Source organism: Coregonus clupeaformis, unplaced genomic scaffold (genome assembly GCF_020615455.1).
Source record: "Coregonus clupeaformis isolate EN_2021a unplaced genomic scaffold, ASM2061545v1 scaf0119, whole genome shotgun sequence".
In the NCBI taxonomy this organism is placed as follows: Eukaryota; Metazoa; Chordata; class Actinopteri; order Salmoniformes; family Salmonidae; genus Coregonus; species Coregonus clupeaformis.
This window is the reverse complement of record NW_025533574.1, coordinates 658741-677500: the sequence shown is the minus strand read 5'-3', so window position 1 is coordinate 677500 and position 18760 is coordinate 658741. Positions and strand designations below refer to the sequence as shown.

Below are 18760 nucleotides of genomic sequence, written 5' to 3'. Positions count from 1 at the left end.
GCACTAGGCCAGATAGGGGTCAGATACAATAGAGATAAAGCAATTGCTTGACATGGGGTCATTTTGGCCAAACTAATATAGACAGACGACATGGGCTTAGATTGACCCCAGAGAGACCCAATTTGTACCCTTCCTAGAAGATAATGTGTGTGGTAGAAATAACTCTTCCCCCCATCCCCCATTCCCCCCCCCCCTCTCTCTCTCACTCTCTCTCTCCATATCTCCATTTGACTCCCCCTCCTTCCTTTTCTCCATTTCCGTGCTACCCTCAGGCCCTGCCTCATTCTCTTTACATCCATCCATCCATCCCTCCATCTATCCATCCCTCCATCCCGGCATCTCTCCACCCAATTAAGTTGAATGTGATTCTGTGTTAATGAAGCACCTCTAGGGAACCAACACATTTAGATCCTCCCAGAGCCAGTAGTAGAGCAAACACATACTGCTCGTTTATCTATCACTCTGTATGTAGCCAGTATCACCCTGTATGTAGCCAGTATCACCCTGTATGTAGCCAGTATCACCCTGTATGTAGCCAGTATCACCCTGTTTATAGCCAGTACCACCCTGTATGTAACCAGTATCACCCTGTATGTAGCCAGTAACATGCTGTATGTATCCAGTATCACCCTGTTTGTAGCCAGTATCACCATGTACGTAGCCAGTAAGCAATGATATTGAGGGGATTTGATTAATCTGGCTCGGGCGCCTGGGTAGGCGTGTTTTGCACCAGGTGAATGTTGATTACATTCGATTTGGAACCGGGCTGCCTCCTGGGCATGAGTCAGGTGCCCCGTTCAAAGCCCACAGTGAAGTTGGCTCTAAACAAAAGTGGTATAATTGAGGACGTGGAGTAATGAGTAGGATTCTGTGTTTTCACATGCATGCGTGAATGCTTTTGATAAAAACACTTTATCTGCCTTCCCAATGAAAACTAGTTTGAAAAGAGATGTATGTTTCTGGACGATGCACCATGCTGCCTTGTTGACAACATGACCAAGCAGCGCAGATTACTGTTCGATTTGAGAAGGGCACTCCTGCCATGACATGTGCTGCAGCAGTTGGCCTAACACCAGGAAAAAAAATGTCAAACCTAAAACATTGTCTTCTGATGTGATTTAAGCATTGACATGGACTCTGAACATCCATTTTCGTTGTTTCTCCATGAATAATTGTAATAATTGTCCCTCTATATGTATACAAACATTAGTTCCTCTATAGGTAGACATACATTAGTTCCTCTATAGATATACATAAATTACATTGAGATTTTAGTAATTTAGCAGACACTCTTATCCAGAGCGACTTACAGTTAGTGAGTGCATACATTTTCATACTGGCCCCCCGTGGGAATCGAACCCACAACCCTGGCGTTGCAAATGCCATTCTCTACCAACTGAGCTACACTGGGGGCCTCTATAGGTACAGTGGGGGAAAAAAAGTATTTAGTCAGCCACCAATTGTGCAAGTTCTCCCACTTAAAAAGATGAGAAAGGCCTGTAATTTTCATCATAGGTACACGTCAACTATGACAGACAAATTGAGGAAAAAAAATCCAGAAAATCACATTGTAGGATTTTTTATGAATTTATTTGCAAATTATGGTGGAAAAAAAGTATTTGGTCACCTACAAACAAGCAAGATTTCTGGCTCTCACAGACCTGTAACTTCTTCTTTAAGAGGCTCCTCTGTCCTCCACTCGTTACCTGTATTAATGGCACCTGTTTGAACTTGTTATCAGTATAAAAGACACCTGTCGATAACCTCAAACAGTCACACTCCAAACTCCACTATGGCCAAGACCAAAGAGCTGTCAAAGGACACCAGAAACAAAATTGTAGACCTGCACCAGGCTGGGAAGACTGAATCTGCAATAGGTAAGCAGCTTGGTTTGAAGAAATCAACTGTGGGAGCAATTATTAGGAAATGGAAGACATACAAGACCACTGATAATCTCCCTCGATCTGGGGCTCCACGCAAGATCTCACCCCGTGGGGTCAAAATGATCACAAGAACGGTGAGCAAAAATCCCAGTACCACACGGGGGGACCTAGTGAATGACCTGCAGAGAGCTGGGACCAAAGTAACAAAGCCTACCATCAGTAACACACTACGCCGCCAGGGACTCAAATCCTGCAGTGCCAGACGTGTCCCCCTGCTTAAGCCAGTACATGTCCAGGCCCGTCTGAAGTTTGCTAGAGTGCATTTGGTTGATCCAGAAGAGGATTGGTAGAATGTCATATGGTCAGATGAAACCAAAATATAACTTTTTGGTAAAAACTCAACTCGTGGTGTTTGGAGGACAAAGAATGCTGAGTTGCATCCAAAGAACACCAAACCTACTGTGAAGCATGGGGGTGGAAACATCATGCTTTGGGGCTGTTTTTCTGCAAAGGGACCAGGACGACTGATCCGTGTAAAGGAAAGAATGAATGGGGCCATGTATCGTGAGATTTTGAGTGAACATTAGTTCCTCTATAGGTATACATTAGTTCCTCTATAGATATACATACATTAGTTCCTCTATAGGTATACATACATTAGTTCCTCTATAGGTATACATACATTAGTTCCTCTGTAGGTAGACATGCATTAGTTCCTCTATAGGTATGCATACATTAGTTCCTCTATAGGTATACATACATTAGTTCCTCTATAGCACATATGTCAGAGTCAAGGCCCGCGGGCCACATCCGGCCCGCGAGAAGGTTTTTTACGGCCCCTGGGATGATCTTGATTTATTATTAGAACCGGCCCGCAGACCGCAGCAAGCCGGCAGCCCGCAGATCTTTTACACGCACCAATACTACATTTCCCACAATGCAACGGTGACGCACCGAGCAGTAGGCTGCTTCATTTCAATATTTATTGGCACAGCAGTCGTCAGCATCACAGTAAAATTAACTTTCAGATACCCATCAAAAATGGCAAAACGGAAGGTGGACACTGAGAACCGGGGGTTTCAAACAAGGTGGGAGTCGGAGTATATGTTCACGGAGGTAGCTGGAAAACCTGTGTGTCTTCTGTGTGGAGAAAGTGTGGCGGTACTGAAAGAGTATAATCTGAGACGACATTATGAAACGAAACACGCGGACAAAAACAAGAATATGGACATGGAACAAAGGCTACAAAAGGCAGAGGAATTAAAACGAGGCCTCAAATCTCGACAGGCTCTGTTCAAAAGCCAAATCACAAGGCCAGGCTGCTGTCAAGGCCAGTTTTATTTTGGCAGAAGAGATCGCTAAATCAGCCCGGCCATTTACGGAGGGGGATTTCATCAAAAACGTTTCCTCCCGACACAATGCCCCAGCTGCGCATCCAGGCTGCTCAAACGTTGTCTATGTTTGGCAGCACATACCTGTGTGAACAACTGTTTTCTTTGATGAACCTGAACAAAACATCACACAGAAGTCGACTTACTGCTGAACACCTCCACTCAATTCTGAGGATTTCCTCAGCTCAGAGCCTTACCCCGAACATTGATGAACTTGTGGAAAAGATGGGACACCACCAAGTATCACCCTCAACCTCAAACAAGTGAACATTACTGTGCAATCACATATTTAGAGTTTTTACTCAGTTCAAGTTTAAAAGTTAAAGTTTAATATTTGTTTTCACTGCATGTTACTTCTCCTTAAACAAAGTGTTGTTTTTGATTAATAGATTTTTGCACTTTATTTTATTGTATTTCAATCCAATTATATTTTAAAAATATTTCAGTTGAGTGGATGATAGAAAATTGCTATTATTGTTTTTTTTCTTTGAAGTAAATTTAGCCCACTTTTGCTAAAATAGAAAATATAGGCTACTGATGGTGCCTTGAATACCGGTTTCTTTCATTTAATGTTCATGTTATGGGGATTTTTATATAAAGGAAATTTGTCTTTTGTGTCTGTTGAAAATTAAAGATTACTGACAGAGCCATAAGAAAATATTGCTTTATTTATCTGATCATATTGGAATATATTTGTTAGGTTTTCAGTAGGTTCAATTAGGTTCACTAGACTATATGCGTCATTTAAAAAATTTTTCAATGAACATTCGAACAGTCCGGCCCTCGGCTTGTAGCTAAATTTTTTATTTGGCCCTCCGTCCATTTGACTTTGACACCCCTGCTCTATAGGTACACATACATTAGTTGCTCTATCGGTAGACATACATTAGTTCCTCTATAGGTAGACATACATTAGTTCCTCTATAGGTATACATACATTAGTTCCTCTATAGGTAGACATACATTAGGTCCTCTATAGGTAGACATACATTAGTGCCTCTATAGATATACATACATTAGTTCCTCTATAGGTAGGCATACATTAGGTCCTCTATAGGTATACATACATTAGTTCCTCTATAGGTATACATACATTAGTTCCTCTATAGGTATACATACATTAGTTCCTCTATAGGTATACATACATTAGTTCCTCTATAGGTATACATACATTAGTTCCTCTATAGGTATACATACATTAGTTCCTCTATAGGTAGACATACATTAGTTCCTCTATAGGTATACATTAGTTCCTCTATAGGTAGACATACATTAGTTCCTCTATAGGTATACATACATTAGTTCCTCTATAGGTAGACATACATTAGTTCCTCTATAGGTATACATACATTAGTTCCTCTATAGGTATACATACATTCGTTCCTCTATAGGTATACATACATTAGTTCCTCTATAGGTATACATTAGTTCCTCTATAGGTAGACATACATTAGTTCCTCTATAGGTAGACATACATTAGTTCCTCTATAGGTATACATACATTAGTTCCTCTATAGGTAGACATACATTAGTTCCTCTATAGGTATGTATCTGCCTCTCCCTCTCTGTTTTTCTCTCTCACAGACCTCACTGTTGTACCTGGGTTGTATTAACCGCCTGTGGTGTCTCTTCTCATGAAACACAGCGTGACACAAACACGCGCGTGCACACACACACTCACACACTCACACACATACACACACACACACACACACACACACACACACACACACACACACACACACACACACACACACACACACACACACACACACACACACACACACACACAAACAAACACACACACACACCTGTCAGTGAGTCTCTCTGAGTGGTGCTTCAGAGGTCTCTGGTGTCAGTCCTACAGAGAACACTGCCAGTCGCCACTCCACTTCCTCATTACTGCAATCAGCTGTCTTTATGTCATCATCACGGGACATATCTGCCCATCTGCTCATGTACTAATCATGTTTCATTATGTCATCAACACGGGGCAGGTCCAACGGTAGCCTCTCCTGTCATTATGCCATCACTTGGGGATATGGGATATGGGACAGGTCCACCATCAACCTATATGGACAGAACAATGTCTATGCTACTTATGGAAGACCTGAATGTTCTGTGTCCATATGTTTTGTGTCTGTCTGTGTGTTTTAGATACAGTACGTGTGTCCTGCTGTTACTACTCAACAAAAATACTAAAAATCAAATGTTATTTGTCACATGCGCCGAATACAACAGGTTACACCTTACAGTGAAATGCTTACTTACAAGCCCTTAATCAACAATGCAGTTTTAAAATAAATAAGTGTTAAGAAAGTATTTACTAAAAGTAAAATATATATTTTTAAAGATTAAACAAATAAAGCAACTTTCTTGGTGTGTTTGGACCACGATAGTTCGTTGGTGATGTGGACACCAAGGAACTTGAAGCTCTCAACCTGCTCCACTACAGCCCCGTCAATGAGAATGGGGGCGTGCTCAGCCCTACTTTTCCTGTAGTCCACGATCATCTCCTTTGTCTTGATCACGTTGAGGGAGAGGTTGTTATCCTGGCACAACTCTCCTCCCTATAGGCTGTCTCATTGTTGTCTGTGATCAGGTCTACAACTGTTGTGTCGTCGGCAAACGTAATAATGGTGTTGGAGTCGTGCTTGGGCATGCAGTCATGGGTGAACAGGGAGTACAGGAGGGGACTGAGCACGCACCCCTGAGGGGCCCCCGTGTTGAGGATCAGCGTGGCAATGTGTTGTTACCTACCCTTACCACCTGGGGGCGGCCCGTCAGGAAGTCCAGGATCCATTTGCAGAGGGAGGTGTTTAGTCCCAGGGTCCTTAGCTTAGTGATGAGCTTTGAGGGCACTATGAGGTTGAACGATGAGCTGTAGTCAATGAATAGCGTTCTCACGTAGGTGTTCCTTTTGTCCATGTGGGAAAGGGCAGTGTGGAGTGCAATAGAGATTGCGTCATCTGTGGATCTGTTGGGCCGGTATGCAAATTGGAGTGGGTCTAGGGTTTCTGAGATAATGGTGTTGACGTGAGCCATGACCAGCCTTTCAAAGCACTTCATGGCTACAGACGTGAGTGGTACAGGTCGTTAATCATTTAAGCAGGTTACCTTGGTGTTCTTGGGCACTGGGACTATGGTGGTCTGCTTGAAACATGTTAGTATTACAGACTCGGTCAGGGACAGGTTGAAAATGTCAGTGAAGACACTTGCCAGTTGGTCAGCGCATGCTCGGAGTACACGTCCTGGTAATCCATCTGGCCCTGCGGCCTTGTGAATGTTGACCTGTTTAAAGGTCTTACACACATCGGCTACAGAGAGCGTGATCACACAGTCATCCGGAACAGCTGGTGCTCTCATGCATGCTTCAGTGTTGCTTGCCTCGAAATGCGCATAGAAGTCATTTAGCTTGTCTGGTAGGCTCGTGTCACTGGGTAGCTTGCGGCTGTGCTTCCCTTTGTAGCCCGTAATAGTTTGCAAGCCCTGCCACATCCGACGAGTGTTGGAGCCTGTGTAGTAGGATTCAATCTTAGTCCTGTATTGATGCTTTGCCTGTTTGATGGTTCGTCGGGGGCATAGTTGGATTTCTTTTAAGCATCCGGGTTAGTGTCCCGCTCCTTGAAAGCGACAGCTCTACCCTTTAGCTTAGTGCAGATGTTGCCTGTAATCCACGACGTCCTCGATGCACTTATTGATTAAGCCAGTGACTGATGTGGTGTACTCCTCAATGCCATCGGAAGAATCCCGGAACATATTCCAGTCTGTGCTAGCAAAACAGTCCTGTAGCTTAGCATCTGCGTCATCTGACCACTTCCGTATTGAGCGAGTCACTGGTACTTCCTGCTTTAGTTTTTGCTTGTAAGCAGGAATTAAGAGGATAGAGTTATAGTCAAATTTGCCAAATGGAGGGTGAGGGAGAGCTTTGTACGCGTCTCTGTGTGTGGAGTAAAGGTGGTCTAGAGTTTTTTTCCTCTGGCTGCACATGTAACATGCTGGTAGAAATTAGGTAAAACGGATTTAAGTTTCCCTGCATTAAAGTCCCCGGCCACTAGGAGCGCCGCCTCTGGATGAGCATTTTCTTGTTTGCTTATGGCCTTATACAACTCGTTGAGTGCGGTCTTAGTGCCAGCATCGGTTTGTGGTGGTAAATAGACAGCTTCGAGAAACATAGTTGAAAACCCTCTTGGTAAATAGTGTGGTCTACAGCTTATCATGAGATACTCTACCTCAGGCGAGCAAAACCTTGAGACTTCCTTAATATTAGATTTCGTGCACCAGCTGTTATTGACGAATAGACACAGACCACTACCCCTTGTCTTACCGGAGGCAGCTGTTCTATCTTGCCGATGCACGGAAAACCCAGCCAGCTGTATGTTATCCATGTTGTCATTCAGCCACAACTCGGTGAAACATAAGATATTACAGTTTTTATTGTCCCGTTGGTAGGATGGTCTTGATCGGAGATCATCCAGTTTATTATCCAATGATTGCACATTGACTAATAGGACAGATGGTAGAGGCGGGTTACCCATTCGCCGTCAGATTCTTACAAGGCACCCCGACCTACGTCCCCTATATTTCCGTCTATTCTTCATGTGAATGACGGGGATTTGTGCCTTGTCTGGTGTCAAAAGTAAATCCTTCGTGTCCGACTCGTTAAAGAAAAAATCTTCGTCCAATATCCAATACGAGGTGGGTAATCGCTGTTCTAATATCCAGAAGCTCTTTTCGGTCATAAGAGACGGTGGCAGAAACATTATGTACAAAATAAGTTACAAATAACGCGGAAAAACACACACAGTAGCACAATTGGTTAGGAGCCCGTAAAATGGCAGCCATCGCCTCCGGCGCCATTATATATACTCGACAATATTCTAATTTTAAATAAGTGTGTGTTTGTTTATTATAATGCATGTGTGTGTGTTTTAGGTATGCGTATCCTGGTGAATCTCCTCCTGGACACTCTGCCCATGTTGGGAAACGTCCTCCTGCTTTGTTTCTTCGTCTTCTTCATCTTCGGCATCATCGGAGTGCAGCTGTGGGCGGGACTACTGAGGAACCGTTGCTACCTCGAGGAAAACTTCACCCTGTGAGTGACTGTGTGTGTGTGTGTGTGTGTGTGTGTGTGTGTTTTGTTTGTGTGTGTTTGTTTGTGTGTGTGTGTGTGTGCATGCGTGTGTTAATTTGATTGTGGTTTGATTTATCCTCGACAAGACTATCTCCTCCCAGTCAGTAGCTGTACGTGATTAAATTCCTCGGTCGCCTCTCCATATTCATGACCGAGATGTAACGTGAATGCCCGCGCTAACCTTGCCAATGACAGAATGGCACTGTATGTGAGTGAGTGAGTGAGTCTGTACGTGTGTGTGTGTTAATACTTGTGCGTGTGCATACACGTGTGTGTTTGTGTGTGTGTGTGCGCGTGTGTGCGCGTGTGCACATACAGTGGGGGAAAAAAGTATTTAGTCAGCCACCAATTGTGCAAGTTCTCCCACTTAAAAATATGCGAGAGGCCTGTAATTTTCATCATAGGTACACGTCAACCATGACAGACAAATTGAGATTTTTTTTTCCAAAAAATCACATTGTAGGATTTTTTATGAATTTATTTGCAAATTATGGTGGAAAATAAGTATTTGGTCACCTACAAACAAGCAAGATTTCTGGCTCTCACAAACCTGTAACTTCTTCTTTAAGAGGCTCCTCTGTCCTCCACTCGTTACCTGTATTAATGGCACCTGTTTGAACTTGTTATCAGTATAAAAGACACCTGTCCATAACCTCAAACAGACACACTCCAAACTCCACTATGGCCAAGACCAAAGAGCTGTCAAAGGACACCAGAAACAAAATTGTAGACCTGCACCAGGCTGGGAAGACTGAATCTGCAATAGGTAAGCAGCTTGGTTTGAAGAAATCAACTGTGGGAGCAATTATTAGGAAATGGAAGACATACAAGACCACTGATAATCTCCCTCGATCTGGGGCTCCACGCAAGATCTCACCCCGTGAGGTCAAAATGATCACAAGAACGGTGAGCAAAAATCCCAGAACCACACGGGGGGACCTAGTGAATGACCTGCAGAGAGCTGGGACCAAAGTAACAAAGCCTACCATCAGTAACACACTACGCCGCCAGGGACTCAAATCCTGCAGTGCCAGACGTGTCCCCTGCTTAAGCCAGTACATGTCCAGGCCCGTCTGAAGTTTGCTAGAGTGCATTTGGATGATCCAGAAGAGGATTGGGAGAATGTCATATGGTCAGATGAAACCAAAATATAACTTTTTGGTAAAAACTCAACTCGTCGTGTTTGGAGGACAAAGAATGCTGAGTTGCATCCAAAGAACACCATACCTACTGTGAAGCATGGGGGTGGAAACATCATGCTTTGGGGCTGTTTTTCTGCAAAGGGACCACGACAACTGATCCGTGTAAAGGAAAGAATGAATGGGGCCATGTATCGTGAGATTTTGAGTGAAAACCTCCTTCCATCAGCAAGGGCATTGAAGATGAAACGTGGCTGGGTCTTTCAGCATGACAATGATCCCAAACACACCGCCCGGGCAACGAAGGAGTGGCTTCGTAAGAAGCATTTCAAGGTCCTGGAGTGGCCTAGCCAGTCTCCAGATCTCAACCCCATAGAAAATCTTTGGAGGGAGTTGAAAGTCTGTGTTGCCCAGCGACAGCCCCAAAACATCACTGCTCTAGAGGAGATCTGCATGGAGGAATGGGCCAAAATACCAGCAACAGTGTGTGAAAACCTTGTGAAGACTTACAGAAAACGTTTGACCTGTGTCATTGCCAACAAAGGGTATATAACAAAGTATTGAGAAACTTTTGTTATTGACCAAATACTTATTTTCCACAATAATTTGCAAATAAATTCATAAAAAATCATACAATGTGATTTTCTGGATTTCTTTTTCTAATTTTGTCTGTCATAGTTGACGTGTACCTATGATGAAAATTACAGGCCTCTCTCATCGTAGGCTTTGTTACTTTGGTCCCAGCTCTCTGCAGGTCATTCATTAGGTCCCCCCGTGTGGTTCTGGGATTTTTGCTCACCGTTCTTGTGATCATTTTGACCCCATGGGGTGAGAACTTGCGTGGAGCCCCAGATCGAAGGAGATTATCAGTGGTCTTGTATGTCTTCCATTTCCTAATAATTGCTCCCACAGTTGATTTCTTCAAACCAAGCTGCTTACCTATTGCAGATTCAGTCTTCCCAGCCTGGTGCAGGTCTACAATTTTGTTTCTGGTGTCCTTTGACAGCTCTTTGGTCTTGGCCATAGTGGAGTTTGGAGTGTGACTGTTTGAGGTTGTGGACAGGTGTCTTTTATACTGATAACAAGTTCAAACAGGTGCCATTAATACAGGTAATGAGTGGAGGACAGAGGAGCCTCTTAGAGAAGAAGTTACAGGTCTGTGAGAGCCAGAAATCTTGCTTGTTTGTAGGTGACCAAATACTTATTTTCCACCATCATTTGCAAATAAATTCATAAAAAATCCTACAATGTGATTTTCTGGATTTTTTTCCTCAATTTGTCTGTCATAGTTGACTTGTACCTATGATGAAATTACAGGCCTCTCTCATCTTTTTAAGTGGGAGAACTTGCACAATTGGTGGCTGACTAAATACATTTTTTCCCCACTGTATGTATATATACAGTGTATATATATATATATTTTTTTTATGCAATTTGTATGATATGTTTCGAATTTGTAAGTGCTTAAGATCCCGTTCTATCTCTTTAAGCAGTTAAGTGTCCATGGCAGCTTTCAGATGGGAGCTTTAACTTGTGTAGCAGAAAGCTCAGCTCAAGGATAGTATTAACTAATGCTAAGGGTTAGCCAGAGTTGTTGGATGCTTAATTGAAGGACCCTTGTGTATTAGCCAGTGAGTATGCTAATGGTGAGATGAGAGGTTGCACTGGGAGGTGGTTAGCTGGAGTAGCTGAATGTTACAGCGGAGGACAGTACACCTCTCTTGCTTCATCTACATCTCTCTCCTCTTCCTCTACTCTTGTTGCCCTCTCTCTCCACCCCTCTCCTTCTTCTCTCCCTCTTTCTCTTCCTCTCCTTTATCACTCTCCCTCCCTATCATCTCCCTTCTTACATTACCTTTCCTTATTATTCTCTCTTCCCTCCCTTTCCCCCATTTATTTTCATCCCTCTCTCTCTCCCCTGCTTTTTCTCCTTCAACCTAGCTACACTGACAGACTGCACACCTCTCCATCTCTCCCTCCGTCCCTCCATCCCTCTCTGGCTGGCAGGTGTTTTCTCAGTGGCTTGCCGCTCTGTGCTGAGCCGTGCTGATGCATGCTGTTCTGGGCTGTAGTTGTAGCTATGCTCCTGGCGGCAGTTCACTTCTCATTCACACTCCACTACCCCACAGCCTCCACTGTGTGTCTGCGTGCATGGTCTATGTGTGCGTCTGTCCATCCGCCTGTCCATGTGTGTATGCATACTATTACACAGGTCGATATAAGTCACCTTAGCTTCCCTTTAGCTTCAACTGAACAGGAAGCAGTGCAGTCGGTCTGATCAGTTGACAGTCTTGGTGGTTATTGATCCTGTTGTGGTTCTCAGTATGTCTGTGGTCTCTTTCTGTGGTCAAGGACAAAGACTAGATGTCAGCAGAATACAGCTTGGTATTGAGGAGGAGACAGAACACAGACAGACTGGTGATGGAATGACACCCAAGGGATATGAGCCGTTTACCCTTCAGTGAATACAATGAACCATGACTAGAGCCCTAATGCTTTGCTCCTGAGGGGTATTGTGTATATGTATGAACTATGTGTGTGTGTGTGTGTGTGTGTGTGTGTGTGTGTGTGTGTGTGTGTGTGTGTGTGTGTGTGTGTATGTGTGTGTGTGTGTGTGTGTCCGCGCGCATGCGTGTGTAAGTGCGTGCGTGTGTGCATCTTAGAACCCTTTTTCAATCAGTATTAAATGTGACCTATAGGTGTGTTCCTTTCCTGGTCAGAGAAAGAGAGCAAACAGAGAATAGAGAGATATAGAGGAGAGGAGAGGAGAGGAGAGGAGAGGAGGAGAGAGGAGAGGAGGGGGAGGAGAGGAGAGGGAGAGGAGAGGAGAGGAGGGAGAGAGAGGAGAGGAGAGGAGAGGGAGAGGAGAGGAGAGGAGAGGAATTTCTCTCAAACAGACAGATGAATAGTCAGTCTGCTCTCATAGAGAGGAAACAGGACACACATATATTCATGCATTGGTATGCTAAAACATTCCAGTCAGGTTTGTCTAGTCTACAGTATTTATTCTCAGTAGAATTGCCCAGCAATGATTTTTGGGAAATTACTAGTTCCACTTCAACTGATGACAATCATTTAAAGTCTGATTTGGTATTTGTGTGTCATTAGATTAATTAACAAAAATAAAAATCACCTGCACGGGCACTTCAGCTAAGATTGCAGAAGTGCGTTAAAGGCATGTTTAAAAACTCTGGTAGTGGGGATATGATACTCCAAGAGTTGGGTTAGTGTCGGACTGGAGTCTGGTCAAGTGGGTAAATGAGCCCTACGCACTTCTGCTCCCCCTACTCTGTCTTCCTGTTTCCGCTACTATCCTGTCATAATAGTAAAAATACATGAGCAGTTCAGAATTGGGTAAGTGTGTGTGTGCGTGCCTGTGGTGTGTTAATGTGTGTGTGTGTGTGTGCAGCCGTGTATGTGTGTGTGCATACATCTTTGTGTGCTTACGTGTGTGTGTGATCACACATGCATGTTTATGACACACTCTTTCTCTCTCTCCCCCTCCAGTTCGTCAGGTCTGACCCTGCCCGCCCCGTACTACCAGCCGGAGGAGGATGACGAGCGCCCTTTCATCTGCTCTCTGGCCCAGGATAACGGGATCATGTCATGTGGTGACGTCCCGGCCCGGAGGGAGGGGGGAAGGACCTGCTGTCTGGACAGGGAGGATGCCTACCACCGCCAGTCCCTGGGGCTCAGCCCTGAACCACTAGCCAACGGTTCAGCCAGTGCAGTGGGTCTCTGTATCAACTGGAACCAGTACTATACTAGATGCCACACTGGACATAGTAATCCACACAAGGGGGCAATCAACTTCGATAACATTGTATACGCCTGGATTGTTATCTTCCAGGTAGGTGTGGATGGGGGGAGGGGATGGGGGTGTGGGGAGGGGATGATGGTGTGGGGAGGTGGTGGAACAATGGTGGAACAAGCTCCCTCACGACGCCAGGACAGCGGAGTCACTCACCACCTTCCGGAGACATTTGAAACCCCACCTCTTTAAGGAATACCTAGGATAGGATAAAGTAATCCTTCTACACCCCCCCCTAAAAATAAATAAAAAAATAATAATTGTAAAGTGGTTATCCCACTGGCTATAGGGTGAATGCACCAATTTGTAAGTCGCTCTGCTAAATGACGTAAATGTAAATGTAATGAGGGTGTGGGGAGGGGTTGGGGGTGTGGGGAGGGGATAGGGGTGTGGGGAGGGGATGAGAGTGGGGGGAGGGTATAAGGGTGTGGGGAGGTGAGGGGGAGAGGGGAGGGGAGGGGATGAGGATGTGGGGAGGGGGGTGTGGGGGAGGGGATGAGGGTGTGGGGAGGCTATGGGGGGTGTGGGGAGGGGATGAGGGTGTGGGGTGGGGGGAGGATGTTGGGGAGTGGATGAGGGTGTGGGGAGGGGATGAGAGTGTGGGAAGGGGGTGTGGGGAGGGAATGAGGGTGTCGGCAGGGGTTGTGGGGAGGGGGTGTGGGGTGGGGTGGGATGGGGATACACACACACACTCACTCACAGACACACACACAAACCCTCACCTGGTTGTGTATCTGTCTCCAGGTGATCACTCTGGAGGGCTGGGTAGAGATCATGTACTATGTAATGGATGCTCACTCCTTCTACAACTTCATCTACTTCATCTTCCTCATCATTGTAAGTACACTACACACACCATTCACATGACGTTATCAGAACAAATCTGTCCTGTGTTTTGTCAATTAGTCTGTAACTGGGCTTCCACCACAAAACAACGGCCTGTTAGGTTCGCAAAATTCTGATTCCTGGAAGCAGGAAATCAGGAATCCTCTAACCAGGATTTCTGGAAAACCTATAGGAAATTTGGGAAAGATACCAGAATGTTGCAACCCTACGCCCTATGCATTAAGAGCTCAATTGAGATTGTTTGCTTTCATTTTTTTCATACGCAAAACTGGCCTTCAGTGTCTATGGGCAAAGTTCCTCCGACTGAAACGTGAGGAGGGAGTGTGATCTGTGATGCACTCTTTCCACTCTGATCTTACTGCACCCTACTACTCTGGCTTTATAAGTGTTTCCTCTTTCCCTCTGAGGTCTCATTTCCTGGCCCTCCTATAGCTCCTATGGGGCTCGTTTCTGACTGGCAGATTTCAGTGTTAATAGACTTGTAAAATCGGACCATAAGATACACAGTTTCCAGAATCAATGCCCAGGTATACAGTAAAGTGAATTTATCTGTGGTTGAGGTTTAATCTCTGTAATGGAGGTGAGAACAAAGAGGGGGCTGAAAGGTTGGCCTCCTGTTCCTTCTTGCTTTATTGGCGGCCATGTTTTATGAAGAGTATAAACACTGATGAATACGCCTGAAGCTGGAGAAATACGGGCCAGCTTTAGAATATCCGGTGGAGAGAGGAGGGAGATTAGGGAGAGAGAGGAGGGAGAGAGATGGGGAGGAGGAGGGAGAGACATGGGGAGGAGGGAGTGAAAGAGAGATGGGGAGGAGGGAAAGAGAGAGAGATGGGGAGGAGGAAGGAGAGAGGAAGAGAGGAGGAGGAGGAGGAGAAGGAGGAGATGCAGAATAAAGAGAGAGAATGAAGGAAAGAGAGGGATGAATTATGTATATGAAGAAAGAGTTTGAGAGACACAAACGTAGAGAGAGAAGGAGGGATGAGGATATGAGATAAAACAGAAAGAGGAGAATGAAAAGAGAGAGACGAGAAGAGAGGGATGAAAGGAAGAGAAAGTGTGGAGTAAATGAAGAGGAGGATGGACCGATAAAAGGAGAAGAGAAGAGTGGGTGTCTAGCCTGCATACTTCAGAGAGAAACAGGTTGAGATGTCTCCCTCTCTGCAGGCGTCAGGTCGCTCAGTGGCACCCGGCGGCCATTTTAATCCGCGCCTTGCGGCGTGCTGTCTGACTAGCAATAGGTCTTAATCCATCTTGGGTCACAGCGAGCGACAGAATTAGCATTAGCGTTTAATTAGGGACGATCAGAGCGATGGGCTCCGATCGAGAGTTCCTTGGGCCTCGCGAGTGTGTGACACATACACACACACACGCACACTCGTCTACCCACACACACATACTTGTGACGCGGATCCTAACGGAGAGACATGCTGTCCCCAGGGTGATGCCATGTCATCATGTGTTCATATCCCAGCATGCATTGCCAGACGGCCCTCTGAGGACTCAGAGGAAGTGACTGCTGTGAATTCTGGGTAGTTATTTGAAGGAAAGGAGATGAGATCCTATACGGCAGGGTTCTTCAATTCCGGTCCTGGAGGGCCGAAACACTTCTGTTTTTTATTTCTACCTGGTAGTTAATTGCACTCACCTGGTGTCCCAGGTCTGAATTAGCCCCTGATTAGAAGGAGAGGATGAAAAACAGAGGTGTTTCGGCCCTCCGGGACCGGAATTGAAGAACCCTGCTATACGGTATTCACATTCTCAAATAAGCTTGTGAGAGAAACATCATTGGGATTCATCAGCAATACTATACAGTTAGACTCTTATTGGTTAGCTTTTTGAGAGGACAGTCATAAACCTGTTGGATTCCTGCTATTATCTTTACGACCGCAGAGCAGCTCCTCTCTAGACCCTCCACTCTATCTACATATTCACATTATTAGCTCCTCACTATTACCATGCAGAGAACCCTCCATGTCATCACCACTAACATGAGCAGGGGATCTTTTCTGGTCTAGTGTGTGTGTGTTCAATTCTATCAAACCCGCATTGCAGTAGCTCTTTTTGAGTGGTTAAATAAAATCACAAAATGGTTTGGGTTTCTGTAAAACCTACTACTGCAAAGAGGTAGACTCCTTTCAAAAGTATATGATTCCTATTAATCAGAATAAGAAGTGTGTGTGTGTGGGCAGGAGTTTGTAAACACTGGCAATACGTAAACAATTATATTGCGAGTTTGATTGAATGCCAGGCAGAATATCACTGTACCGTTAAATAGGCCTAATCCTGCTAAGATGATTGTGTTGTAGTGTCGAGAAAACTATGCTGAGATGCTGTGAGAACAAGAATTCCGCTGACACTGTCCTCGATTATAATTATTTATTACATTTGAAGATCTCAGCGCCAATTTACAAATATCTGCAGACATCTGGAGAATAACCGGACCCAATCTCTAAATATGTTATTCTCCCTTCCTTTGTGCCAAACCATAGTATATATCCTATGTAACCTGATATGGGTGTTTTCCCCTACAGACCAATCCCAGGACTCCACCTAACAGACTTCCTCTGCTTTAGGGTGCCCCTATAGAACTACTCTCCAGATGCTCCCTTAAGCTGAGTCAACATCCTCTAAGACCATTTGCAACCATTAGCAAAGTCATAAATTGTCCAGATACCACATATTTCCCCCCTTCGAGACTAATTAAGTCTCGAAAACAAAAAGAATAGGATTATGACAAATAACAATTTCTCTTATTGAGTATCTTTAACAATAAACCAAATTTTATGGAGAGTAAACACCTTTTTCTATGGAGTGTAAATACATTTCTATGAAATATGAACAAATCTTTATGGAATGTGAGAGCGAAAAACCTGTCTGGCAGCTTTCTTTCCAAATCCATCAATCAATCAAGACAGTAAAATTCTCTCACGGCCCCTCTGCCCCAGGCAACCACTTAAGTACTCCAGATCAATTCATAAATCTTTATCAATGTATTTTAAACTATGATGCAATTTGAATACACATGAAAGCCTCAGCAAACAAAATACAATCAAAAATGTCCACATTCAGGCTGGTCGACCCATCAGACCCTCCTGTGGATTCTCTCTATCCCTGCCTAGACCCAATATCCCTAAGCATCAACGAAATAAACAAAAACATCTGAGATCCCCACATGTACCCAATAACAGCAAATATCATTCTTCAAAAATTAATACAGAAAGAATATGACACAAATTATGTATTACACATGCAAATATGTCTATATATCATTGCAGACACTGGAATGTAGTCCACTACACTTCATCTCCTCAGCAGTGTCGACTTCCAATGCAACGTCGATGATGGAATCTGGACATTTCCACACCTTCCTTGTTCCACTTCCTCCAGTCCATTCATATTGTCCCTTCATATTGTCCCTTCATATTGTCCATGTTTGAGTATTTGAATCCCCTCTACACATTCCCCCATATGCTTCTGGAAGAAAAGAAAAGACCAAACAGTATATTTTGCAAAACAACACATTCAAATTAAAACATCAATATCAACTAAAAATTATATATAAAATTATATATAAAATGAATCACATTCCATTTCCCCCCTTTGATTCATCACAAAATACTAAAATCACCATAATATTTAAAAACGTGAAAAATGATCGGACATTCAAAATTGATATCTATCCATCAATACTCCTTTGAGTCTTGACAGAAGGCTAAACCCTCTTCATTTGCAAAACCCTTCAAATTATAGGTAATATTATCTATGTGATCTTCCAAAAATGTTACACCATACCATGGAAAAAGTCCCCACTTCTCTCCTAGACTTATCCTCCAATGGTAGGCTTCCAGACTATGAATTTTCTCTCTTTCAGAATCAGATTTATTTATTTCCCTTGCTTCCCCTCTTTTAATTGTAAAAACCTCATATGGAAGCTTCAACATCAACATGTAACAACATCCTTTCCATCCATAGGGTAAGAATATATTCCTTCTCACCACAAACCCCAGATGTTTCTCTAAATTCCCAATAGTCACATTACCATGCAACAACTTCTCTCACCATCAAAGTCCTTCTCTTCTTACTAAATTCAACATCAAACGTTACATTATATTTCTCATTACTAACCTTATGTTCATGCTTACCCAAAGTCATCATATAATCATCACCATCTGATATTCCCCTAAACATCCTCTTTCCATCTTATGTTTTATTTTAACAAAAACTGCTTTTAGCCCTCACTGGTTTCACCTCCAATGCTTCATGAAGCGCTGTTAACTGACAAATTCACATAGGTTAATTCATTTAACCAAGAACACTTAAACCTAGGCCTAAACAAATGCTTCCACAACTACATTATTATATCTCTGTTAATGATTGTTGCTGATATAACAGCCATGATAAAGCATAAGATATACACATAGGATATACACATACAGATATACACTTGTGCTGGAATTCTCAACAGACATGGACCCTCAAGATTCCTCACTGATCTTACAGAATAAGGTAACTGTTGGAACCAAAGATTCCTACCTGCCCATCCATCTTTAATT

General features: G+C 43.8%; 1 protein-coding gene across 1 annotated transcript in view; it reads left to right on the top strand.

The window, feature by feature from the left end:
- Nucleotides 1-18760, top strand: part of LOC121570754 (voltage-dependent T-type calcium channel subunit alpha-1I-like) — a gene marked incomplete at its 5' end in the record, with an annotated part of 123821 nt that overhangs the window by 31475 nt on the left and 73586 nt on the right. Inside the window, 3 exons of the mRNA XM_045213516.1 lie at nt 8210-8369; nt 13055-13397; nt 14103-14195. Of these exons, the coding sequence (XP_045069451.1) occupies nt 8210-8369; nt 13055-13397; nt 14103-14195 (596 nt within the window). The remainder of the gene's footprint in view (nt 1-8209; nt 8370-13054; nt 13398-14102; nt 14196-18760) is intronic.